Source organism: Rhinatrema bivittatum, chromosome 5 (assembly GCF_901001135.1).
Source record: "Rhinatrema bivittatum chromosome 5, aRhiBiv1.1, whole genome shotgun sequence".
Lineage (NCBI taxonomy): Eukaryota > Metazoa > Chordata > Amphibia > Gymnophiona > Rhinatrematidae > Rhinatrema > Rhinatrema bivittatum.
In genome coordinates this window covers 19,462,280-19,482,219 of record NC_042619.1, presented here as the reverse complement: position 1 = coordinate 19,482,219, position 19,940 = coordinate 19,462,280, and the positions used below count along the sequence as shown (strand labels likewise).

At 43.8% G+C, this 19,940-nt stretch overlaps 1 protein-coding gene across 1 annotated transcript in view; it reads right to left on the bottom strand.

The window, feature by feature from the left end:
• Window positions 1-215: 215 nt before the first annotated feature.
• Window positions 216-19,940, bottom strand: part of NEU3 (neuraminidase 3) — a 41,074-nt gene continuing 21,349 nt past the window's right edge. The window contains 2 exon segments of the mRNA XM_029602097.1: window positions 216-3,367; window positions 3,369-3,713. Of these exon segments, the coding sequence (XP_029457957.1) occupies window positions 2,642-3,367; window positions 3,369-3,713 (1,071 nt within the window). The 3' untranslated portion in view covers window positions 216-2,641.

Here is a 19,940-nt window from a genome sequence, read left to right as displayed (position 1 = left end):
TGAACTTTCACCACAACAGAGGAATGGCAACGTTTCTGCAAGGGGACCTGAGGTAAGAACATCTCAGGGGAGACCAAAACAGTAAGGGGGAGTGACTGGACCACCAGTATCACCCCTGTGCAGGGAAATTGTTATGGCTACTGGGAATTGGAGTCCTAGGCTGAATAATCAAGGGGAAATCCCCCCTAGGACTCCTTAAGAGCTAGGAGACAGAACTGTCTCCTGTCAATTTAAAAACTCTGTTCCAGCTTTTTTTTTTTTTTTAAATATTTTAATACTTGCTTGACCCGATGTAGGAGAAGAAAACACTGAAATATCTGAGGAGAGGAACTGCAAGTTCGTCTGACTGCATCTGCTGGAACCAGAGAAATACTGAGGAGCGCAGGGTGAGCTATGCCCATATATGGAATGCCTTTCAGTTATTTTTCTCTCTGGTTCCATCTGCTGGACAGGGGACACAACCCGCAGTCTGGACTGATCCGGGCACGTACAAGGAACCAGGAGCGCAGGGTGAGCTATGCCCATATATGGAATGCCTTTCAGTTATTTTTCTCTCTGGTTCCATCTGCTGGACAGGGGACACAACCTGCTGTCTGGACTGATCTGGGTACGTACAGGGAACCAGGAGCGCAGGGTGAGCTATGCCCATATATGGTATGCCTTTCAGTTATTTTTCTCTCTGGTTCCATCTGCTGGACAGGGGACACAACCCGCTGTCTGGACTGATCCGGGTACGTACAAGGAACCAGGAGCGCAGTGTGAGCTATGCCCATATATGGTATGCCTTTCAGTTATTTTTCTCTCTGGTTTCATCTGCTGGACAGGGGACACAACCTGCTGTCTGGACTGATTCGGGTACGTACAGGGAACCAGGAGCGCAGGGTGAGCTATGCCCATATATGGTATGCCTTTCAGTTATTTTTCTCTCTGGTTCCATCTGCTGGACAGGGGACACAACCTGCTGTCTGGACTGATCTGGGTACGTACAGGGAACCAGGAGCGCAGGGTGAGCTATGCCCATATGGTATGCCTTTCAGTTATTTTTCTCTCTGGTTCCATCTGCTGGACAGGGGACACAACCCGCTGTCTGGACTGATCCGGGTACGTACAAGGAACCAGGAGCGCAGTGTGAGCTATGCCCATATATGGTATGCCTTTCAGTTATTTTTCTCTCTGGTTTCATCTGCTGGACAGGGGACACAACCTGCTGTCTGGACTGATTCGGGTACGTACAGGGAACCAGGAGCGCAGGGTGAGCTATGCCCATATATGGTATGCCTTTCAGTTATTTTTCTCCTTGGTTCCATCTGCTGGACAGGGGACACAACCCGCTGTCTGGACTGATCCGGGTACGTACAGGGAACCAGGAGCGCAGGGTGAGCTATGCCCATATATGGTATGCCTTTCAGTTATTTTTCTCTCTGGTTCCATCTGCTGGACAGGGGACACAACCCGCAGTCTGGACTGATCCGGGTACGTACAAGGAACCAGGAGCGCAGTGTGAGCTATGCCCATATATGGTATGCCTTTCAGTTATTTTTCTCTCTGGTTCCATCTGCTGGACAGGGGACACAACCTGCTGTCTGGACTGATTCGGGTACGTACAGGGAACCAGGAGCGCAGGGTGAGCTATGCCCATATATGGTATGCCTTTCAGTTATTTTTCTCTCTGGTTCCATCTGCTGGACAGGGGACACAACCCGCAGTCTGGACTGATCCGGGTACGTACAGGGAACCAGGAGCGCAGGGTGAGCTATGCCCATATATGGTATGCCTTTCAGTTATTTTTCTCTCTGGTTCCATCTGCTGGACAGGGGACACAACCCGCTGTCTGGACTGATCCGGGTACGTACAGGGAACCAGGAGCGCAGGGTGAGCTATGCCCATATATGGTATGCCTTTCAGTTATTTTTCTCTCTGGTTCCATCTGCTGGACAGGGGACACAACCCGCAGTCTGGACTGATCCGGGTACGTACAAGGAACCAGGAGCGCAGTGTGAGCTATGCCCATATATGGTATGCCTTTCAGTTATTTTTCTCTCTGGTTCCATCTGCTGGACAGGGGACACAACCTGCTGTCTGGATTGATCCGGGTACGTACAGGGAACAGAAATGTACAGTGTAAGTTCTGATTGGTTGAAATTTCTTTAAAGATCCGAGTCACTACTGCACCTGTGTAAGTGTTTCTACAATCTTGAGAGATGTTTTCTCCACATGGAAGCTTTGGTATTCATGTGTTAAAGAGGCCTCTCTTCCAGTGGGGAGTGAAGGTGAATCAGGGGGTGAGAGTGAAGATGGTGAATGAGGGAACTGTCGGGGGAGGGAGTGGATTGGGGGGGGGGAGAGACTGAAGGTAGTGAGTGATGGGATTTGGGGGGGGGAAGGAGTGGGTCATGGGAGTAAACAGGTGAGTGAGGAGATTGTGGCAGGGAGGGAGTGAAAGAGTGAGCAGATTGAGGGGATGTGAGGTGAGGTGGGGGGTCAGAGGGAAGGAATGGATAGATGGGGAGGTGGGGGAGTTATCCTTGTACAGTGTTTAATGTGATTTTGAAATTAGTATATGATTTCCATGAAGAATGACAGTTGGGGGGCGGAGACGGAGGCGTGGCCATTCTGCTGCCCCTGCTGTCATGTTCTGCTCCTAAGGTGCAGGGCAGTGGTGCGAGGCACAGCTCATCCCATTCCTCAGCAGCATTTCCAGCGAGACCTTCTGAAACGCTATCTCCTCCCAGCTTTCCACACTTCCACACTCAAACAGACAGCCGAAGGCCAGGGAGCCCTCGCAGGCTGCCAGGTCTGAGTAGCCGCTTGGCCCCTTGTTAATGATCCAGGGGGGGTCCCAGCAATCGGGAGTTAGGGGGGATTTATTCAGGTAGATGCCCAGGCCTTCCCTCTTCCTTCTATTTGTTGGGTGGGAGAAGATGAGCCAAGATAGGGTGTGCCTAGGGGCAGAGAGATGAGATTTCCTAATGCCAGTCCTTAGTGGGACATTGTCTTTGTGAGGGAAACTGGCCCGTTCTTCCTCGTCTTCTCTCTCTTGCCGATACTCTTCTGGGGATAGAAAGCTCACCACACTGCCCTGGCAGCCATGAGGAGGCTCGGACAGCTGTTTGCAGAGACTTGGCGTCTCAAATGTAAGCCCCAAGTCCCAGCTGAGTGCTTCAGCACGCATGCGGGCCACGGTGCGGGCACTGCAGTACAGGACACTGGTACTGCCATTACAAAGCAGCTCTGCCACCTCACACTCTCCAGTCTTTCGATTCCCCAGGAGCCTCCCATAGTGCCAGCTCTCTCCCAAGTCGTCGCTGTAGAAGACAAACGAGTGCACCCTTGTGAAGCACAAGAGCGGGAGGGCCGCAGCACCTGCGATGGATGTAGTACATATACGCCGGAACTATCAATCTGCCGCACTGTAACTGGACCCCATGTCCTGGCCCTACTGCAAACGTGGCCCAGTTGGCAATATCTTCTCCGATAGCCTCCTGCGTAAGATCTGTCAACTGGCTCCAGGTCACACCATGGTCTTCGCTGGAGACGTAGCAGAGCCTGGCCTCGTTCTTCCCGTAAAGGATCTGGCATCTCTCGGTGGAATCCTGATGCACACAGATGAAGAAGAGGAACACGACTCTTCGTCTTGTCTCATACACAGGACAAGGGTTCATGGTCCGATGACATGGCAACACAGCTGATGTCAGTGGGGTCATGGATTCCCACTGCAGAAGGCAAGAGAAGAACAAGTACATGGCGTTAGAGAACTCACAAAGAAGCTTTATTGAACAAGCCATAATTAACAGCGCAATAGAGGAAAAGCAACATTAGAACATAAGATTTACCATACCGGCTCAGACCAAAGGTCTATCAAGCTCAGTACCCCGTTTCCAACAGTGGTCAATCCAGGTCACAAGTACCTGGCAGGATCCCAAAGAACAAGGCCAAGCCGTCCTGCTCATAACCAGGTATAAGCAGTGGCTTTCCCAGCTCTACATGGCAAATACTGATTTTGGGATGTTTCATCCAGGAACTTGTCTAAACCCTTTATTTATTTATTTTTTTAATTACATAGTAGTGGATTCACACACGTCCAAGAGTTAATAATACCTAACAACCTTTCCTGTGAACAGATTTAAAATTGAAACACCTTTAGCCAGGACACTTACAAGAACTCAGCAGCAATATCCATTCCTACTGCTTTATTCCCCCCCCCCCCAAATCTTAATCTCCCCTTCCCCAATTTTTTTTTAACCAGATCGCAAGGCAGAGGGGTATATGAGGCTAGGATTTTCCTAGCCAACACAGTAAACCTCTTCTGAAAACATTGAAGATTCATTGTATTACCTTAACTTTCCACATATAACCAAATCTGTTTCCACCTCTCGGCTCTCTCATCCCTCACAGCTGGTTCTCTCTCCATGCAAGAAGCTAAGGTAGGGGATTCTTTTCAGTTTCCACACTGCCACAATTTCACATCTGGCAGCCACTAAACGTTGGGTGACTGATCCCTCTCTTCTCCCATATCTATCACCCCCCATCACACCTAAGAGAAACTCTTTGGGGTCCCGTCGTACCTTTTGTGTTCTCCCTACTAAACTTCTCCCGGTATTTCCTTATTATAGGATACCACCACCCCCCCTCCAATATGAAGCACGGTGCCAACTTCTCCACAGACCCCCACATCTATTTTACTTAATCTATGGGACGTCAGGTACCACCTATAAAGTAAAAAAAAAACCTCCTTAATCAGCGCACATGCAGACCATCTGCTCACATTATTTATGACTGTAACCTAGCGAGCCTTCCCTCATTCCTTTGCCCATTCTTTTTTTTTCATAAATTTCAAACATTCACAAGAATTACCTTGGTAAGTAATCACGCTACATCATATAGGAAATACGTTATAATCCTTAGCAATAAAGAAAAAAGAAAACTAACATTTATGTACCTAAATAAAAGAACTTAAGGAGAGAAGGCTCTATGAATAAGAGCAATACAGTTTGAAATCACATTAATTTACTAAGAAGAAACTTAGGCGTCGAGCGGATTATTCGACCTCCCATATTTTAAGCCGAGCTAGTTGGGGGTGACCCTTGGGTGTGCGTATTCAGGAATGTTCTCAGTTGACTGGATTCAAAAAACACATAATTCACGTTTTGGAATCTAATAGAAGATTGCATGGGTAGCACAACAAAAATCTTACTCCCAGTTGGATCGCTTCCATACGCATGGCAAGAAAACGTTTCCTTCGAATCTGAGTGGACTTTAGACATTGAGGTTACTGATAAAATCAATTGAATTAACACTGTCCATATATTTTCCAAAGACATTACCGTTGGTCGCTGTATTTGAAACCCAGTACCTAAAACATTGTCCTGGGCCCCACCTCCACCCACAACTGCTCCTACCCCCACATCTGTAACCTTGCATCGTTGTAAAAACTTCCGAAGAATATGAGGCCTGTGGGGAAGTTCGATCCAAGCTGTAACCAGCATTCTCAGGCGTCCCTCCACTCACCGCTTGGGTCCCCTGAAGCACCTCTGAGGACGCTTCCCGACGCTCTGCCTCCAATCCTCCCCGGTTCACTTCCGGGGTAACCGCTGCAGCAGTCGGGCTCATCAAAACCACAAGGTACGGTGGGGAGGGCTTGCTCGGCGCTCTGGGGCTTAGAGTAACATCAAGGGCCAAGGGGGACGGTATCTTTTCTCTTCCTGAACCTCCAGCAACCAAGTCTCCCGTTGCATCAGCCGAATTTGCAGCAAGAAATTATTAGGAAGGGAATGGTTAATAGAACGGAAAATGTCATAATGCCTCTGTATCGCTCCATGGTGAGACCGCACCTTGAATACTGTGTACAATTCTGGTCGCCGCATCTCAAAAAGATATAGTTGCAATGGAGAAGGTACAGCGAAGGGCAACCAAAATGATAAAGGGGATGGAACAGCTCCCTTATGAGGAAATGCTGAAGAGCTTAGGGCTGTTCAGCTTGGAGAAGACACGACTGAGGGGGGATATGATAGAGGTCTTTAAAATCATGAGAGGTCTTGAACGAGTAGATGTGACTCGGTTTTTTACACTTTCGAATAATAGAAGGACTAGGGGGCATTCCATGAAGTTAGCAAGTAGCACATTTAAGACTAATCGGAGAAAATTCTTTTTCACTCAACGCACAATAAAGCTCTGTAATTTATTGCCAGAGGATGTGGTTAGTGCAGTTAGTGTAGCTGGGTTCAAAAAAGGTTTGGATAAGTTCTTGGAGGAGAAGTCCATTAATGGCTATTAATCAATTTTACTTAGGGAATAGCCACTGCTATTAATTGTATCAATAGCATGGGATCTTAATGGTGTTTGGGTACTTGCCAGGTTCTTGTGGCCTGATTTTGGCCTCTGTTGGAAACGGGATGCTGGGCTTGATGGACCCTTGGTCTGATCCAGCATGGCAATTTCTTGTTCTTATGTTCTTAAGAAAACCCTCAATGAGGGGTTGAGCTGGGTCTAAAGAAGGTGAATCCTGGCCTTCCTTTTAGTATGAGGCATTTAGTCTGAAGAAAATATAATAAAAGGTAAACTCAACAGGAGCTCTCTTGCTGCACGTCTCACTCAACGGCCATCTTGAAGAGTCTCCCCTCCTTTGCCCATTCTAACATATTTTGGTTTACAATCCTGTTGCTTACTCAACATCAAGTGTTTTTTTTAGTAATAAGACCCTTGGCTTGTGACTGTTGATAGCAGAACTGTTCAAAAGATCCCAACTCCCTCTCCACTAATGCTCTGAAATCTCCCTGCCCCAAAAGATGCCTAATCGGCACGAATCATCAGATCTCGGAATCTCATATTTCTTTTAGATTTCCGCAGAGGGGAGTATCTTTTTTTCTAAATTAGTTGCTTAAAAGTAATTAGCCCTTCCATCTCAATTTTTTGTTTTAAACATTATTCCTTCCAACTCAGGAGAAAAATCCTTTTATCCACTATGCAATAGAAGTGAAATATTTGGAAGCAACTGTCTTCGCTGCCCCTTCCATAATAGCAAACTATGCTAAGTAAAGGGGTTCTCTATTTCACTCAAGATTATGCCTCTCACACTCCACAAGGGAGATACTTAACTGGTGTCTGCCCCAGTTACACCACTCTATTTGTACCCATCTCTTCAGTTCTCTTTAAAGATGCCATTCTATGATAATATGTAACTGCGCCACAAGATAATGTTTAAAATGGGGAACCCTGCCAGTCCCCCTAGTTTTTTTTCCAGGTCCTTGACTGATCTCACAATCTTTGGGAGCCATCTCCTCCTCCAGATATGCTGAAAAGCCTTTGTTTGCAAATGACTGAAAGCACTCCTTGGTATTGCAATTGGCAAAGATTGAAACAGATAAGTAAGCCTAGGTTGAATATTCATTTTTAACCTATTCTTCCTAACCAGGAGAGATGAAAATTGTGCCACAACTTTAAATCCTCATTGATAGTTTTAATTAAAGGAGGATAACTGTATTGATATAACTTTAATAATCACCTGAATTTTTACTTCCAGATATCTGATGTATTCCTGTGCTTAGCGAAATGGAAAATTCTACCTAAGAAGTTCAACTTTACGCTTAAGTAAACCAACACTTAATGCCTCTGCTTTGTCCATGTTAACTTTGCCCCATCTTCCTAAACTCTTTAATAAGTAAAGGCAAAGATAGCTGCAGTTCTGACACTGTCAATAATACATCATCAGCAAAAGTAAAATGTCATGGCATAGGAGGCGATGTCCTTTCATGGATTACAAACTGGTTAAAAGACAGGAAACAGAGAGTAGGATTGAATGGTCAATTTTCTCAGTGGAAGGGAGTGGGCAGTGGAGTGCCTCAGAGATCTGTACTGAGACCCGTGCTTTTCAATATATTTATAAATGATCTGGAAAGGAATACAACGAGTGAGGTAATCAAATTTGCAGATGATACAAAATTATTTAGAGTAGTTAAATCACAACCAGATTGTGATACATTACAGAAGGACCTTGCAAGACTGGAAGATTGGGCATCCAAATGGCAGATGAAATTTAATGTGGACAAGTGCAAAGTGATGCATATAGGAAAAAATAACCCTTGCTGTAGTTACACGATGTTAGGTTCTATATTAGGAGCTACCACCCAGGAAAGATCTAGGCGACATAGTGGATAATACATTGAAATCGTCGGCTCAGTGTGCTGCGGCAGTCAAAAAGCAAAAAGAATGTTAGGAATTATTAGGAAGGGAATGGTTAATAAAACGGAAAATGTCATAATGCCTCTGTATCACTCCATGGCGAGACTGCACGTTAATTACTGTGTACAATTCTGGTCGCCACATCTCAAAAAAGATATAGTTGCGATGGAGAAGGTACAGAGAAGGGCGACCAAAATGATAAAGGGGGTGGAACAGCTCCCCTATGAGGAAAGGCTGAAGAGGTTAAGACTTTTCAGCTTGGAGAAGAGACGGCTGAGGGGGGGGGGGGGGGGGGGGGGGGGAGTAAAATAGAGGTGTTTAAAATCACAAGAGGACTAGAACGGGTAGATGTGAATCGGTTATTTACTCTTTCGGATAATAGAAAGACTAGGGGGCATTCCATGAAGTTAGCATGGGACACATTTAAAACTAATCGGAGAAAGTTCTTTTTCTCTCAACGCACAATTAAACTCTGGAATTTGTTGCCAGAGGATGGGGTTAGTGCAGTTAGTGTAGCTGTGTTTAAAAAAGGATTGGATAAGTTCTTGGAGGAGAAGTCCATTACCTGCTATTAATCAAGTTGACTTAGAAAATAGCCACTGCTGGACAATTAGGGGCGAGTCAAAATGGCCGCTTACTGAGAGCAAGGCAAACACTCGGCTCTTACCTTTTTCAAGTTTCCTCGGTGAAAACTTTGCTTCATGCTGACGGAGAATGCCCCACCCAAAGAGAAAGGCAAAGCCGAAGAGCCTGCCTGTTGCCTTAACAACAGAAGCGTCGCAAAGAAGCATTACCGAGTGTTTCGGCTTACCTCCTGCTACGCCCATTGAGAGGACCGCCGACGGGCAGGGACAGGAGCAGATCTCTCCCGTCCTGGTCGACGAAATATCACTAAGGCCCGGGGCACCGGAAACGCCATCACCACCGGGAACTGGTCTGTTGAGACCAGGGGACATATCGGGGGAACTCCTGGGAGCTGCAAGTGAACCAGAAGCCCAGTGGAAGGCGATGAAGGAGCCGGAGCTCTGTGCAGAGAAGGGAATCGAGCAGCAGGGGAAACCGGTGGACCTAAAGCAAGGGTCGGCTGGGAATGCTGTTGAAGTCCCCTTTGAAGCCAGCACACCAACTGCTGAGGACCTAGGCCGGAAAATCCAGCATGACCAGGGAGCAAAGCCCAAGGTCAGTAAAAACATAATTCTTAAACCTACTATAATTACTTTGGACACCATATGGAATGTAATCGTGAAATTAGAGACTTCTATGACATCATTAACAGAAGCTGTGGTGGCAACAAACAAATCTCTGATAAATTGAAAGAACAGGAAAAGAAAATATTGAGTATGGATGAGCGATTGAATAAAGCAGAGAAGATACAACACAGCATCAAATTCAAACAGAAGGAGAAATGTTGAAAAAAATTGAAAACTTAGAGAATACAGCACGTGCAGTGAATTTAAGAGTACTCAACTTTCCTGTGATGGATCAACTCTCGCCAGTGGAATTATTCAAAGAATATATGACGCATACTCTTAAAATACCATCAACCTGTCTTCCAGTTATTGCCAAGGCGTACTATCTTGGGGCAAAAAAAGATCTTAGGAGTAAGCAGGAAAATCTAGAAGAACAGAATCCTACAGATTTAGCACCACTGAATATTTCCGAAATATTACAAAGCTCTATGGATTTAGAAGTAAAAAAGAGAGAAACACTCTTGCTAACTTTTGCCTTTATTTCTGAAAGAGATACTATAATGCGATTCTTTTTTCGATCGAGACTATCTACATTCTATGGACAAAAAGTATGGTTGTATCCTGACCTCACAAGGAGTACGCAATTGCGTAGAAGGAAATTTATTGCTCTTAGACAGGATCTGTTATCGAAGGGGGGTAGTTTTACCTTGAAATATCCATGCAGATGTATGGTAAATTATTTGAATGAAAAGTATGTTTTCACAGACCCGGAACAACAGTACAAATCTCTGATAATTAAAATGCAGGGGGTCCAGTATTTCCTTTTTGAAAATGCATTGTATTGGATTGCTCCATTTTCTTAATGTCTCTCCCCCAAGTTTCCTATATGAATGGGGTTAGCTTTAACTTTGGATTGGTAGTGAAAGTTTATTATATGCTATTTCTTATTCTGTAAACCTCATGTTTCCTAATGCAAGAAAGATTCTTGTTAATTTGTTTAATATGCAAATAAAAATAAATTAAAAAAAAAAGAAGAAAATAGCCACTGCTATTACTAGAATCAGTAGCGTGGGATATATTTAGTGTTTGGGTAATTGCCAGGTTCTTGTGGCCTGGTTTGGCCTCTGTTGGAAACAGGATGCTGGGCTTGATGGACCCTTGGTCTGACCCAGTATGGTAATTTCTTATGTTCTCATGGATATTTTATAGTTATCTCAGGCCATCTGAATTCCTCCCACATTAATATTCTGCCTGATTATTTTCAGCTAGAAGCTCCATAGTTAATGCAAAAACAAGAGGGGGTAATGGGCACCCCTGTCTTGTGCCCTGCTCTAATTCAAATGATTTGGAGTAGCTCCCATTTCTTTTTGCACAAGTCATCGGTTCAGTGTAGCGCTATATCACCCATTTAATGTTTTCACCAAGGTCCACTTTATGTATAATTGCTATCAGAAACCGCCAATTAATCCTATCAAAGACTCTTTCAGCATCAATTCACAGTGGCATAGATTTAATTTGGGAGGTATGCGTTGTCCACAACAGATGTATGACTTGTTTGATATTATCTGGAGCCTGCCTTCCTGCAATAAATCCCATCTGATCTGGATTAATCAGTTCTGCCCTCACTCCCATCAACTGCTAAGTTACTTTCACCAAAAGGTTTGGCCTCAGATTTAAGCAATGTTATTGGGTTTATGGGATCCACATGAAGCTTTATCTCTCTCCTCCTTCTGAGTAATCAAGACCCCAGCTAGTCACATAGAAGGGAGTAAGACAGTGTCAGCCATTAAGGAGTTAAACAATTCTGTTAAAGGCTTGACTAGAGACAGATTAAAAGTTTTATAAAATCTCGCCACCATTCCATCTAACCCAGGCAATTTATCATTCTTAAGCAATTTAAGAACCTGTAATACTTCTAGTTCTGTTAACGGCCTGTCCATTTTATCCCCTCATTGCAGAAGGAAATCTAAATATTCTTCAATAGCTCGACTACTTACATTTGGAAAACCTGTCCCTAATATGCTCATCACCAAAAATCGTTTCATCTTTCTCATTTTTAATATCTGTCACCCTATTTTGTTTAATTTTAACTTTTCATTTTAAAGCTGTTTCCTAAGAACTCCTGACAAACACTTTGGAGCTTAAACTCCATATCATTAGCTTATAATTCCCCACCTTATTTTCTCAAATTCTTCTCTAATTCTCCAAGAACCTTTTATTTTAGGCTGTTCTTCCAGATGTTTAATTTAATTTGGCAGATAGTAAACTTTCTCTCCTTTTCTTTCTTTTTCCTTACAGACTAGAGAATAAACTTCTCTCTCGCCACCTCCTTCAAACAGTCCCAGAGGATATCTTGATCAACATCTCCTGCCGTGTCATTCAGATTTAAATACCCTTCAATATCTTTTTTTTTAATGTTTTCTCTAACTTTTTCATCTCTTAAAAGACTGTCAAACTAATTTCCAAAAGGTTTGCCCCTGCTGGGTACCTAGACTCTGTCTCTCGACCTACACAGGAGCATGGTCTGACCTTGTAAATTATCTTTTGTGACATTTCGTGATAGAAGATTTTACAAGTATTTATATACAGTCCTTCTAGGTAGATCAGGGCAGTTTACAAAAGCTAACATTCATGATATATTAAACAACAAAGGCAAGGATATCATAATGAGCAAAGGTATAATAAAATATAAAAAAAACATAAGGATGAAAATTAAGGTAAAAAACAAATATAGAATAAAATTGTATAAAAATATATAAATATCACAAACATAATGATTCAAAAATGCACTATTCTCACTCAGATATGACTTTCAGATAAAAGCAAGCACTCATGTATGCATTGTAAGAACGAAGCCACATAATGGAATGCTCATATAATGTTCAAGGCACATTTAAACAACCATGTCTTTAATTCTCGTTTGAAGATTGTATAGTCATCACAGAGTCAATTTTTCTGGTATTTCATTCCATAGTATAAGTCCAACAATGGAGATGGCTCTTACGAACCTCACCCAAATGGGCGGAACTTATAGTAGGAACACTGAGCAAATCTTTCTTAGATGACCTGGGCTTTCTTTGGGGGAACGTAGAGAAGTAATGCTGTACCAATCCAGTTTATGCCTTCATTGATAAGAAAGCACCTTATATTGTATTCAACATTGAACAGGTAGCCAGCAAAGAGTATTCAATATGGGGGTGATATGGTCAAACTGATTACTGCCCATGAGGATGTGTGCTGCAGCATATGAGGCATTCTCCATACATTGACATTTAATGTAGATATAAGCTGCTGAAGCTTATTTCTACATCCCTTTAACTTTTCCATACTCCTTGAGGCATCATCAAGTGTGGGCGAAATAGTCAAGTTAAAACCAGCCACAAAAGAAGTCAATTCAATTCAAAAAAATTCTCTTGGTCAATATAGATTGGCCATAGTTAAATTTCCAACATTAATCCTCCCTTTAAGAAACATCTCTTGTCTCCATCTTGGAAGCTAAGCAGGGTTGGGTCTGGTTAGTACTCTTCTAGCCTTCTTTATTTCTTGCACTATCACAAATCAAATCACCCATCCTAGCATTTTTGTTCCTTTTCCTATTCGAGGCAAAAGCTATTTGAGGGTAATTTTTGTTCCTAAGCCATCCCTCAACCAGACTCTAAGTTGTGTTTCCTGTATTAAAGCTATATCTAATTTTAACCTTGATAATTTCTTAAAGATACAGTGTCTTCATAGGCACATTCAACCCTTTCACTTTCAAAGAACCAATTCTAACTCAAATCACCATCATAAACATAAGCAAGCCAATGAATCTGCTCATCGTGTACTTCAAATATAATCTTCTCTATACTCATAATGTCACCTCATCCCTTTCCCTCCCCCTCATCTGATATTCCCAAACCCCATTCCATCCCCATCTGTCCCTGCCATCTCCATTTCTTATAGGGTTCCCTCAGGAGGAAAAGAATCCTGATTGGATGTATCTAGGGTTCTCTCAGGAGGAAAAAAATCCTGATTGGATGTATCTAGTTCCATCAAAGAATACTGATCGGATGTACCTAGTTCCATCTTCCTTCAACAAACCATACAGAAAAATTAGATAACACTTCTAGAAAAAGAGAGGAGAAAAAATAAAGAAAAAAATAGAAGGACAAAATCAAAAATAGGCTCAGTCAGAAATTTCAACTTGGACATAGTCTATTTTCCAGTTTGGAGGCAGATTATAGATTGCATTTTTTGTAAATTTATCAACCGTCATCTTCATCATACCACCATCTCTAATCTCAACAACTGTCTAGCGGCTGTAGGACAATGGCTCTAAAACCAGAAGCTCAAGCTTAACCCTATCAAATCTTACCTCCTCTGGTTGAGCTACCACAGCCATCCCCTTCTTGTTCTACCATCCCAATCAGGAACCCCTCTCCAACCCAAAGAATCTGTACAAAGCCTAGGGGTCCAAGTGGACCTTAATCTGTCAATGATCTCTCACATCACCAAAGTAGAGAGAACCTCCTTCATGCACCTTCACCAGATCTGACAACTACACAACTTCCTCGATCAGCATAACCTGGATTCTGTCATTCACGCTCTTATCACTAGTTGCTTAAGACTATTGTAACTCCCTACTAAATGGGATCTGAAAGAAACTTAAAATGGTTACAACTTGTGTAAAGCACAGCAGTCAGACTCTTGGTTGGTGCCAAATCTTCAGACCACATCATGTCCATTCTTTACAATCTTCACAAGTTACCTATTTCAAGGTCCTCTGTTTTACCTACAAGTTCGTGAACAATCTGGCCCCAGAGTATCTCTCGCATCTCCTTACTCCCTACATCCTGGCAAGAGAACGCCGGTCCTCACAAAGGGCCCTTCCTGCCTCACCTCCTGTGCTATCCAGAAAGCTAACCTGCCTTCAGCTGCTTTGCTCCCAAAATCTGGTACAAGATTCCACTTCTCATCCGCCTTGAACCAGGCTACCTCGCTTTCAGAAAGAGAGCAAAGGCTTGGCTCTTCGACCAGACCTTCTCTGAGTCTGTTGGTTAACCAATCCAGCCCACCACCTACGATCACTTGCCCTGGAGGGCCAATAGATGCTCTTGAAACTGGTGCCGATACTGTACTTGTAATCTGTTTGAAGATTTTGTATATGCTGCCTGTTTGTTAAATTAACCACTTTGCGCCACCTACGAGCACTTGCCTTAGAGGGTGATAGAGCTATTGTTCAAGATCTTATCCTGGCACGGACTTCGTTGTGTGCATTAATCTACACTAGTTCTGTTACTGTTTGCCAAAGTTAGAGAACCTGCTATGATACTACTTGTTAAGCCAATCTAATTTACTGCAATCCATTTTGAGACCAGTCTTGGAAAAAAGCAGATCATAAAATGTTTGGAAATAAAAAATTTAAGTTCTTCCAAAGATCATCTCATTAATCTTTAAATAATGGCTATCTTCAGATGGTCTGTATTCCCTTCTGGCCATTTTGGGGCCTTTAACAGTGGGAGAAGTCCTTCTTCCAAGGCTGATTATCTCTCTCTGTAGTCTGTGCAGCACAAGCCTCAGCTCCCTCCACACCTGCTTTTCTCCTAGCTTCGCATGCCTCATCCACTGTTTTCACCCCAGAGGTAACCCTGCTCCTTGTAAGCAGGAGGCCAAATAGATCAGGCCCATCTGTATGTAATGTTTTCTTTTCTAAGGTTACAAGTAACAGCTTTCAAGTCTCTTCTTTTCTTCAGCGTAACTTGTGAAATAGCTTTCTAAATTTCAATTTTATGATCTTCCCACACCTTTCATCCTATTATGTCTCTCGTTAAGTCATTCCTTACGGAATCCAAAGCTCCGTGCGCCCTCTCAATTTCTCTCTCAGTCCCGGAGCATGGGTTCTCTCCAGTACTCGGCGACACCTTGCATAATTTTGTTTTTAATTACCTCCTCGCTGTCTCCACATGCAGCTATTTCAGGAACACCTCTCACCCTCAGATTATTTGGTCTGCAGTGATTTTCCAGGTCTTCCAGTTTTTCTCACAGCCCTCTGTGCTTTTTTTTTTTTTTTGTTTTTTAATTTTCGATTTTTTTTCTTGACTAACTTTTACATTTGATTATAATACTGTGCTTCCAATTTCCCCTCCACTTCCTGCACACGGTTGACTACTTCATTCACCTCTCTGTACAGCTCACTGACCATTTCAATGATTTCTCCTTTCAAACCTGCAATTTCTTATTTGATGTCAGCAAACCAGCTTTTGAACCCAGCTCTGGCGTTTTCCCCTGCATCTGCTCCAGAGCCCTGTGTGTCACACTCCTCAGAGCTTAAAATCTTCATTGATGTCAACTTTGCTGTTTGTAACTCTGACTGTGCATGTAAAACTGCCCCCCCCCAAACCTACCCCACCCCGAGTTAAAAGTGCCCCCCTCTTACAGTGGTATGGAGCAAACTTACATATTGATCTCTACAGAGGTGCTCTCTCTCTCCTCATGCAGGAGCATACCCCCCCCCCTTTTTTTTTTTTTTTTTTTTTTTTTTTTTTAATCACGGGTGCTATTTGCGCTATATTTATAGCAATTTGATGAATCTAGGTCTAAGTTTGCAGTTTAGGAGGAAGGTTGAAGATTTTTCCTCAGTTTGTCTTTTTGGTCTACCTGGAGGCCTGGGTTCCTTCGGAACAGGTTGAGGGCTCTGCTGCTGTACTCGTCTCCCAAGATTTATTTGTTGTTTTTACTGTTTTTATTTGATTTCAGTTTTGCTATGTTCTGTTTTAGTTTTGTTTTTATAACCAATTAATGTATGTTTTATTTCACTTTATGATTATGCATGTAAAGATGTTCATTGCCTAGGCCTTTTGTGTTAGGCGATCCAGAAATTCAAATAAATGTACATGTAAGATGCAGAGTGGTTGTCCTGGGAATATTTTGGCTTTTTAAACTTTTAAGTGATAGGCGCCTTGCTGGACAGCCAGGCCTTTCTTGGATTCAAGGAACGGAGAACCTCGTGTTCGAGACGCCCAGGGATAGGAAGGTCCTGCCCTCGAGATGGTGACCTATTGCAAGGGGCAACTCCGGTGTTATTTCCTTTTTGGGGACCAGAAGTTATTTTTGAAGATAAGAAGTATTTTCTGCCCCAATCCTTCCTACCCATCCACAGACCGGTGAAGCTGCGCTTCCATCCAGGATGCGTCCCAAGAGGGATCCCCATCAAGTTAAAAGGAAAAGAACCTACCAACTGTGAGTAAGAACAAATCTGCGATCTGGAGGACCCCCACCGGAGTCTTCACGTCCCTGGGGAGAGAGAGGACTTGCTCTCTGTGCAGCGACAAGATTTCTGGCCATGTTGGAAGGTACCACCACTTCCCAAATCCAGGATGGTGGATGGATCCCTCGCCTGCCCAGAGAGAGGCAAAAAGGATTTGTAAAAAGATCCAGGAAGACCGTGGTGCTGGAAAGATATTTATTGTGCCGATGTTCAATCGGTGCTTACAGTAGAGACTTCAGTTTTAGACACTAACCCAGTACGTTCAGCGTCTTTATGTGAGCACACAGACAGAGAAATGGCCCCTCTCCCAGGGAATACAAAGAGGATGTTAGCTATCCCTGCACTGGGACCCAAAAGGAATCCTTTCCCTCCAAGCTAAAGGATCCACAGCCTGGGGAAAGGGACAAAGAAAAGAGCTACATAAGGACATAAGGTATGCCATGCTGGGTCAGACCGAGGGTCCAGCAAGCCCCAGCAACCCGTGTCCAACAGTGGCCAATCCAAGTCACAAGTGTTATGATTCTACTCCTCCAGAAGGGAGGAGTTAGCAATCTGTTAAGTTTTGGCTCCTGTGGAAGGAGGAGTTAACAATCTGATATGCTCAGCTCCTGTAGAGGGAGGAGTTAACAATCTGTTAAGGTATAGACTGCGGAGTAGCAATCTGTTATGAATCTGTTGCTGAAGGCTCCTGATGGGGAAGGAGTAGCAATCTGTTACCAGCGGGGTGCTTGGAGAGGGCACTCAGCTGTAGAGGAATATAGATAGGTGGATCCTTGGGCCGATGGCAGGTGACTGCGCCCCCAGGAGGATATCCTGAGAGGGACCACCGGCTAGGCTTGGGTATGGAGACAGACACACACTAGTTCTTTTATTAGACAGGTTAGTAGAACCACCAGAGGTGGCAGTAGTGAGCTGATAGGCCTGGCAGGGCTGAAGTCCCTCAGGTACTGGAACAACAATCCCAGGGTTGCTGAGCTGTAGAGAAACTATAGGTAGTGAGTAGACAGGGTATGCTGTATACATAGCCAGAACTAGATGACAAAACTCACATAAGGTCTTTAGGAAGCTCCGTAGCTGGAAAGGTTAGGCCCTCGAGGAGCGAGTACCTGGTTCCAGGGAAAGCTCTGAGAGAGCGGTGGTAACTCACAAATGTCTGTATCTGCAATAGCTTCCAGGCAGTAGAGAATCTTCAGTGTATTCAGGAACATGGGCCCTCGCGGCGAGTACCGATTCCTAGCTGCAATCTGAAATAAAGAAAAGAGAGCGAGGCCCCCGAGGAGCGGGTATTCCTGGTAAGTCCGAGGAGGCAGAGTAGCTTGGAGGAATCCTTGCTAACTCGATTAGTTAGCTAATACTGAGACCTTTTATATTGGAAGCGGATGACATCATCTCGGAGAACGCCCCCGAAGTTCGCGCCCTTGCTGGTACATCAATTGGAGCGTGCTCACGTGCCCCGCATCATCAGGAACATGGGGGATCCGCAGTGTCGTGCCGGTCCGGGGACGCCAGAGGGAGACGGCATGGAGACGCCGCAGCAAGCTAACCATCCATCAGACCCGGAGGGAGTCGCCACAGAGGGTGGAGTGAGGGCTTTGAGCAGCGACGGACGCAACAACAAGCACCTGGCAAGTACCCAAATGTTAAAAGAATAGATCCCAGGCTACCAATCCTGCCCCAAAGAACTTACAAATAAGTTTATGGCCCCACCCGTGCCACATGCGCACCTGGGTGGGGGTTACACATGGAAACCAGCAGCAGGGAAGAATAATTCAAACTATATTGCATCTCTATTCACATTAAATTTTATCTGACGTGTAGTCATCCCCCCCCCCGCGTCTCACAATTCCTCACATTCGGCTTCGGATTTAAACTGCTTTGAATAATTGTACGTTATCTGCAAACTTGATCATGTCACTCATCACTCCCCTTTCCAGATCATTTATAAATACATTAAAAAGCATTCCACTATTTTTCTCTAATGAAGGAAATAACCGGCCAGTCCCACACTGCTTCCTGTCTTTTCGCCAGTTGCCTCCTATCTTGTAACTCAATTTAGAAACATGACAGCAGACAAAGATTGCATGGCCCATCCAGTCTGCCCATCTGTCCAATTAATTTAGCATTATAATATCTCATCACTTCCTTAGAGATCCCCTGTATTTATCCCATGCTTTCTTGAACTCAGATACTGTTTTTTGTCTCCACCACTTCTACTGGGAAGGCTGTTCCAGGCATTCACCTCCCTTCTCTGTAAAAAAAATAAAAAAATATATTTTTCTTAAGTTTACTCCCTTTCAACCTCATTGCATGACCCCTCGTTCTAAAGCCTCCTTTCCATTGAAAAAGGCTCACCTCCTGTGCATGGAAACCTTGGAGATATTTATATTATTTTATTTTAAAGTATCCCGTGCCCCTCCAAAGTTTGGGGCGGGTTACAAAAGTACATACATAACAGTTAAATAAACTAAAAGACTGATATATAACTGATCAAAACAGGAAAATAAATCTTAAAAATAGTACAATTAAATTAAATGTAAAGTTTCATCAAGAAACTGGTTCAATTCAATTCATATCTCAGCAATAGAGATTACAAAATTCAGCTAGGCAATCATGTTTCCAAGGCTATCCCCCTTAATCAAGGTGTCCCTCAAGGTTCATCCCTCTCTTCAACCCTCTTCAATATTTACATTCTACCCCTCTGTCACTTCCTATCCAGCCTAAATCTCCCACACTACATATATGCTGACGATGTTCAGCTCCTCATACCCATCACTGACTCTATTTCTAAAACCATGGATTTCTGGAACGATACTCTCCAATCCTTCCTCCTATACTAGACCCCTCCAGATGTTACAAAACGCTGCGGCAAGATTACTGACAAACTCCAGGAGGAGGGACCATATATCTCCAATCCTAAAAGATCTCCACTGGTTGCCTGTTCACTTTAGAATCCTCTACAAATCTCTTTCCATAATATACAAAACCATCCATCAACACACCCCACTCGACTTACAAGTCCCATTCCAAATTTATAACTCCTCCAGACAAACAAGAGACACACTCAGAGGATCTCTTCAAGTGCCCCCAGCCAAAACTACCAAACACATTACCTTGAGAGATCGGGCCTTTTCAACAGCCGGCCCCCTTCTATGGAACTCCATCCCACCGGACCTAAGACAGGAGCCCAGCCTCCCAACCTTCAGGAAGAGACTTAAGACCTGGCTGTTTAAAAAAGCTTTCCCGGACACCGATTAATTCTATTCAGCCAGATTCTACCACTTCCACATGTAAAAATGTTATTACTAATGTAAATACCTATACCTAAT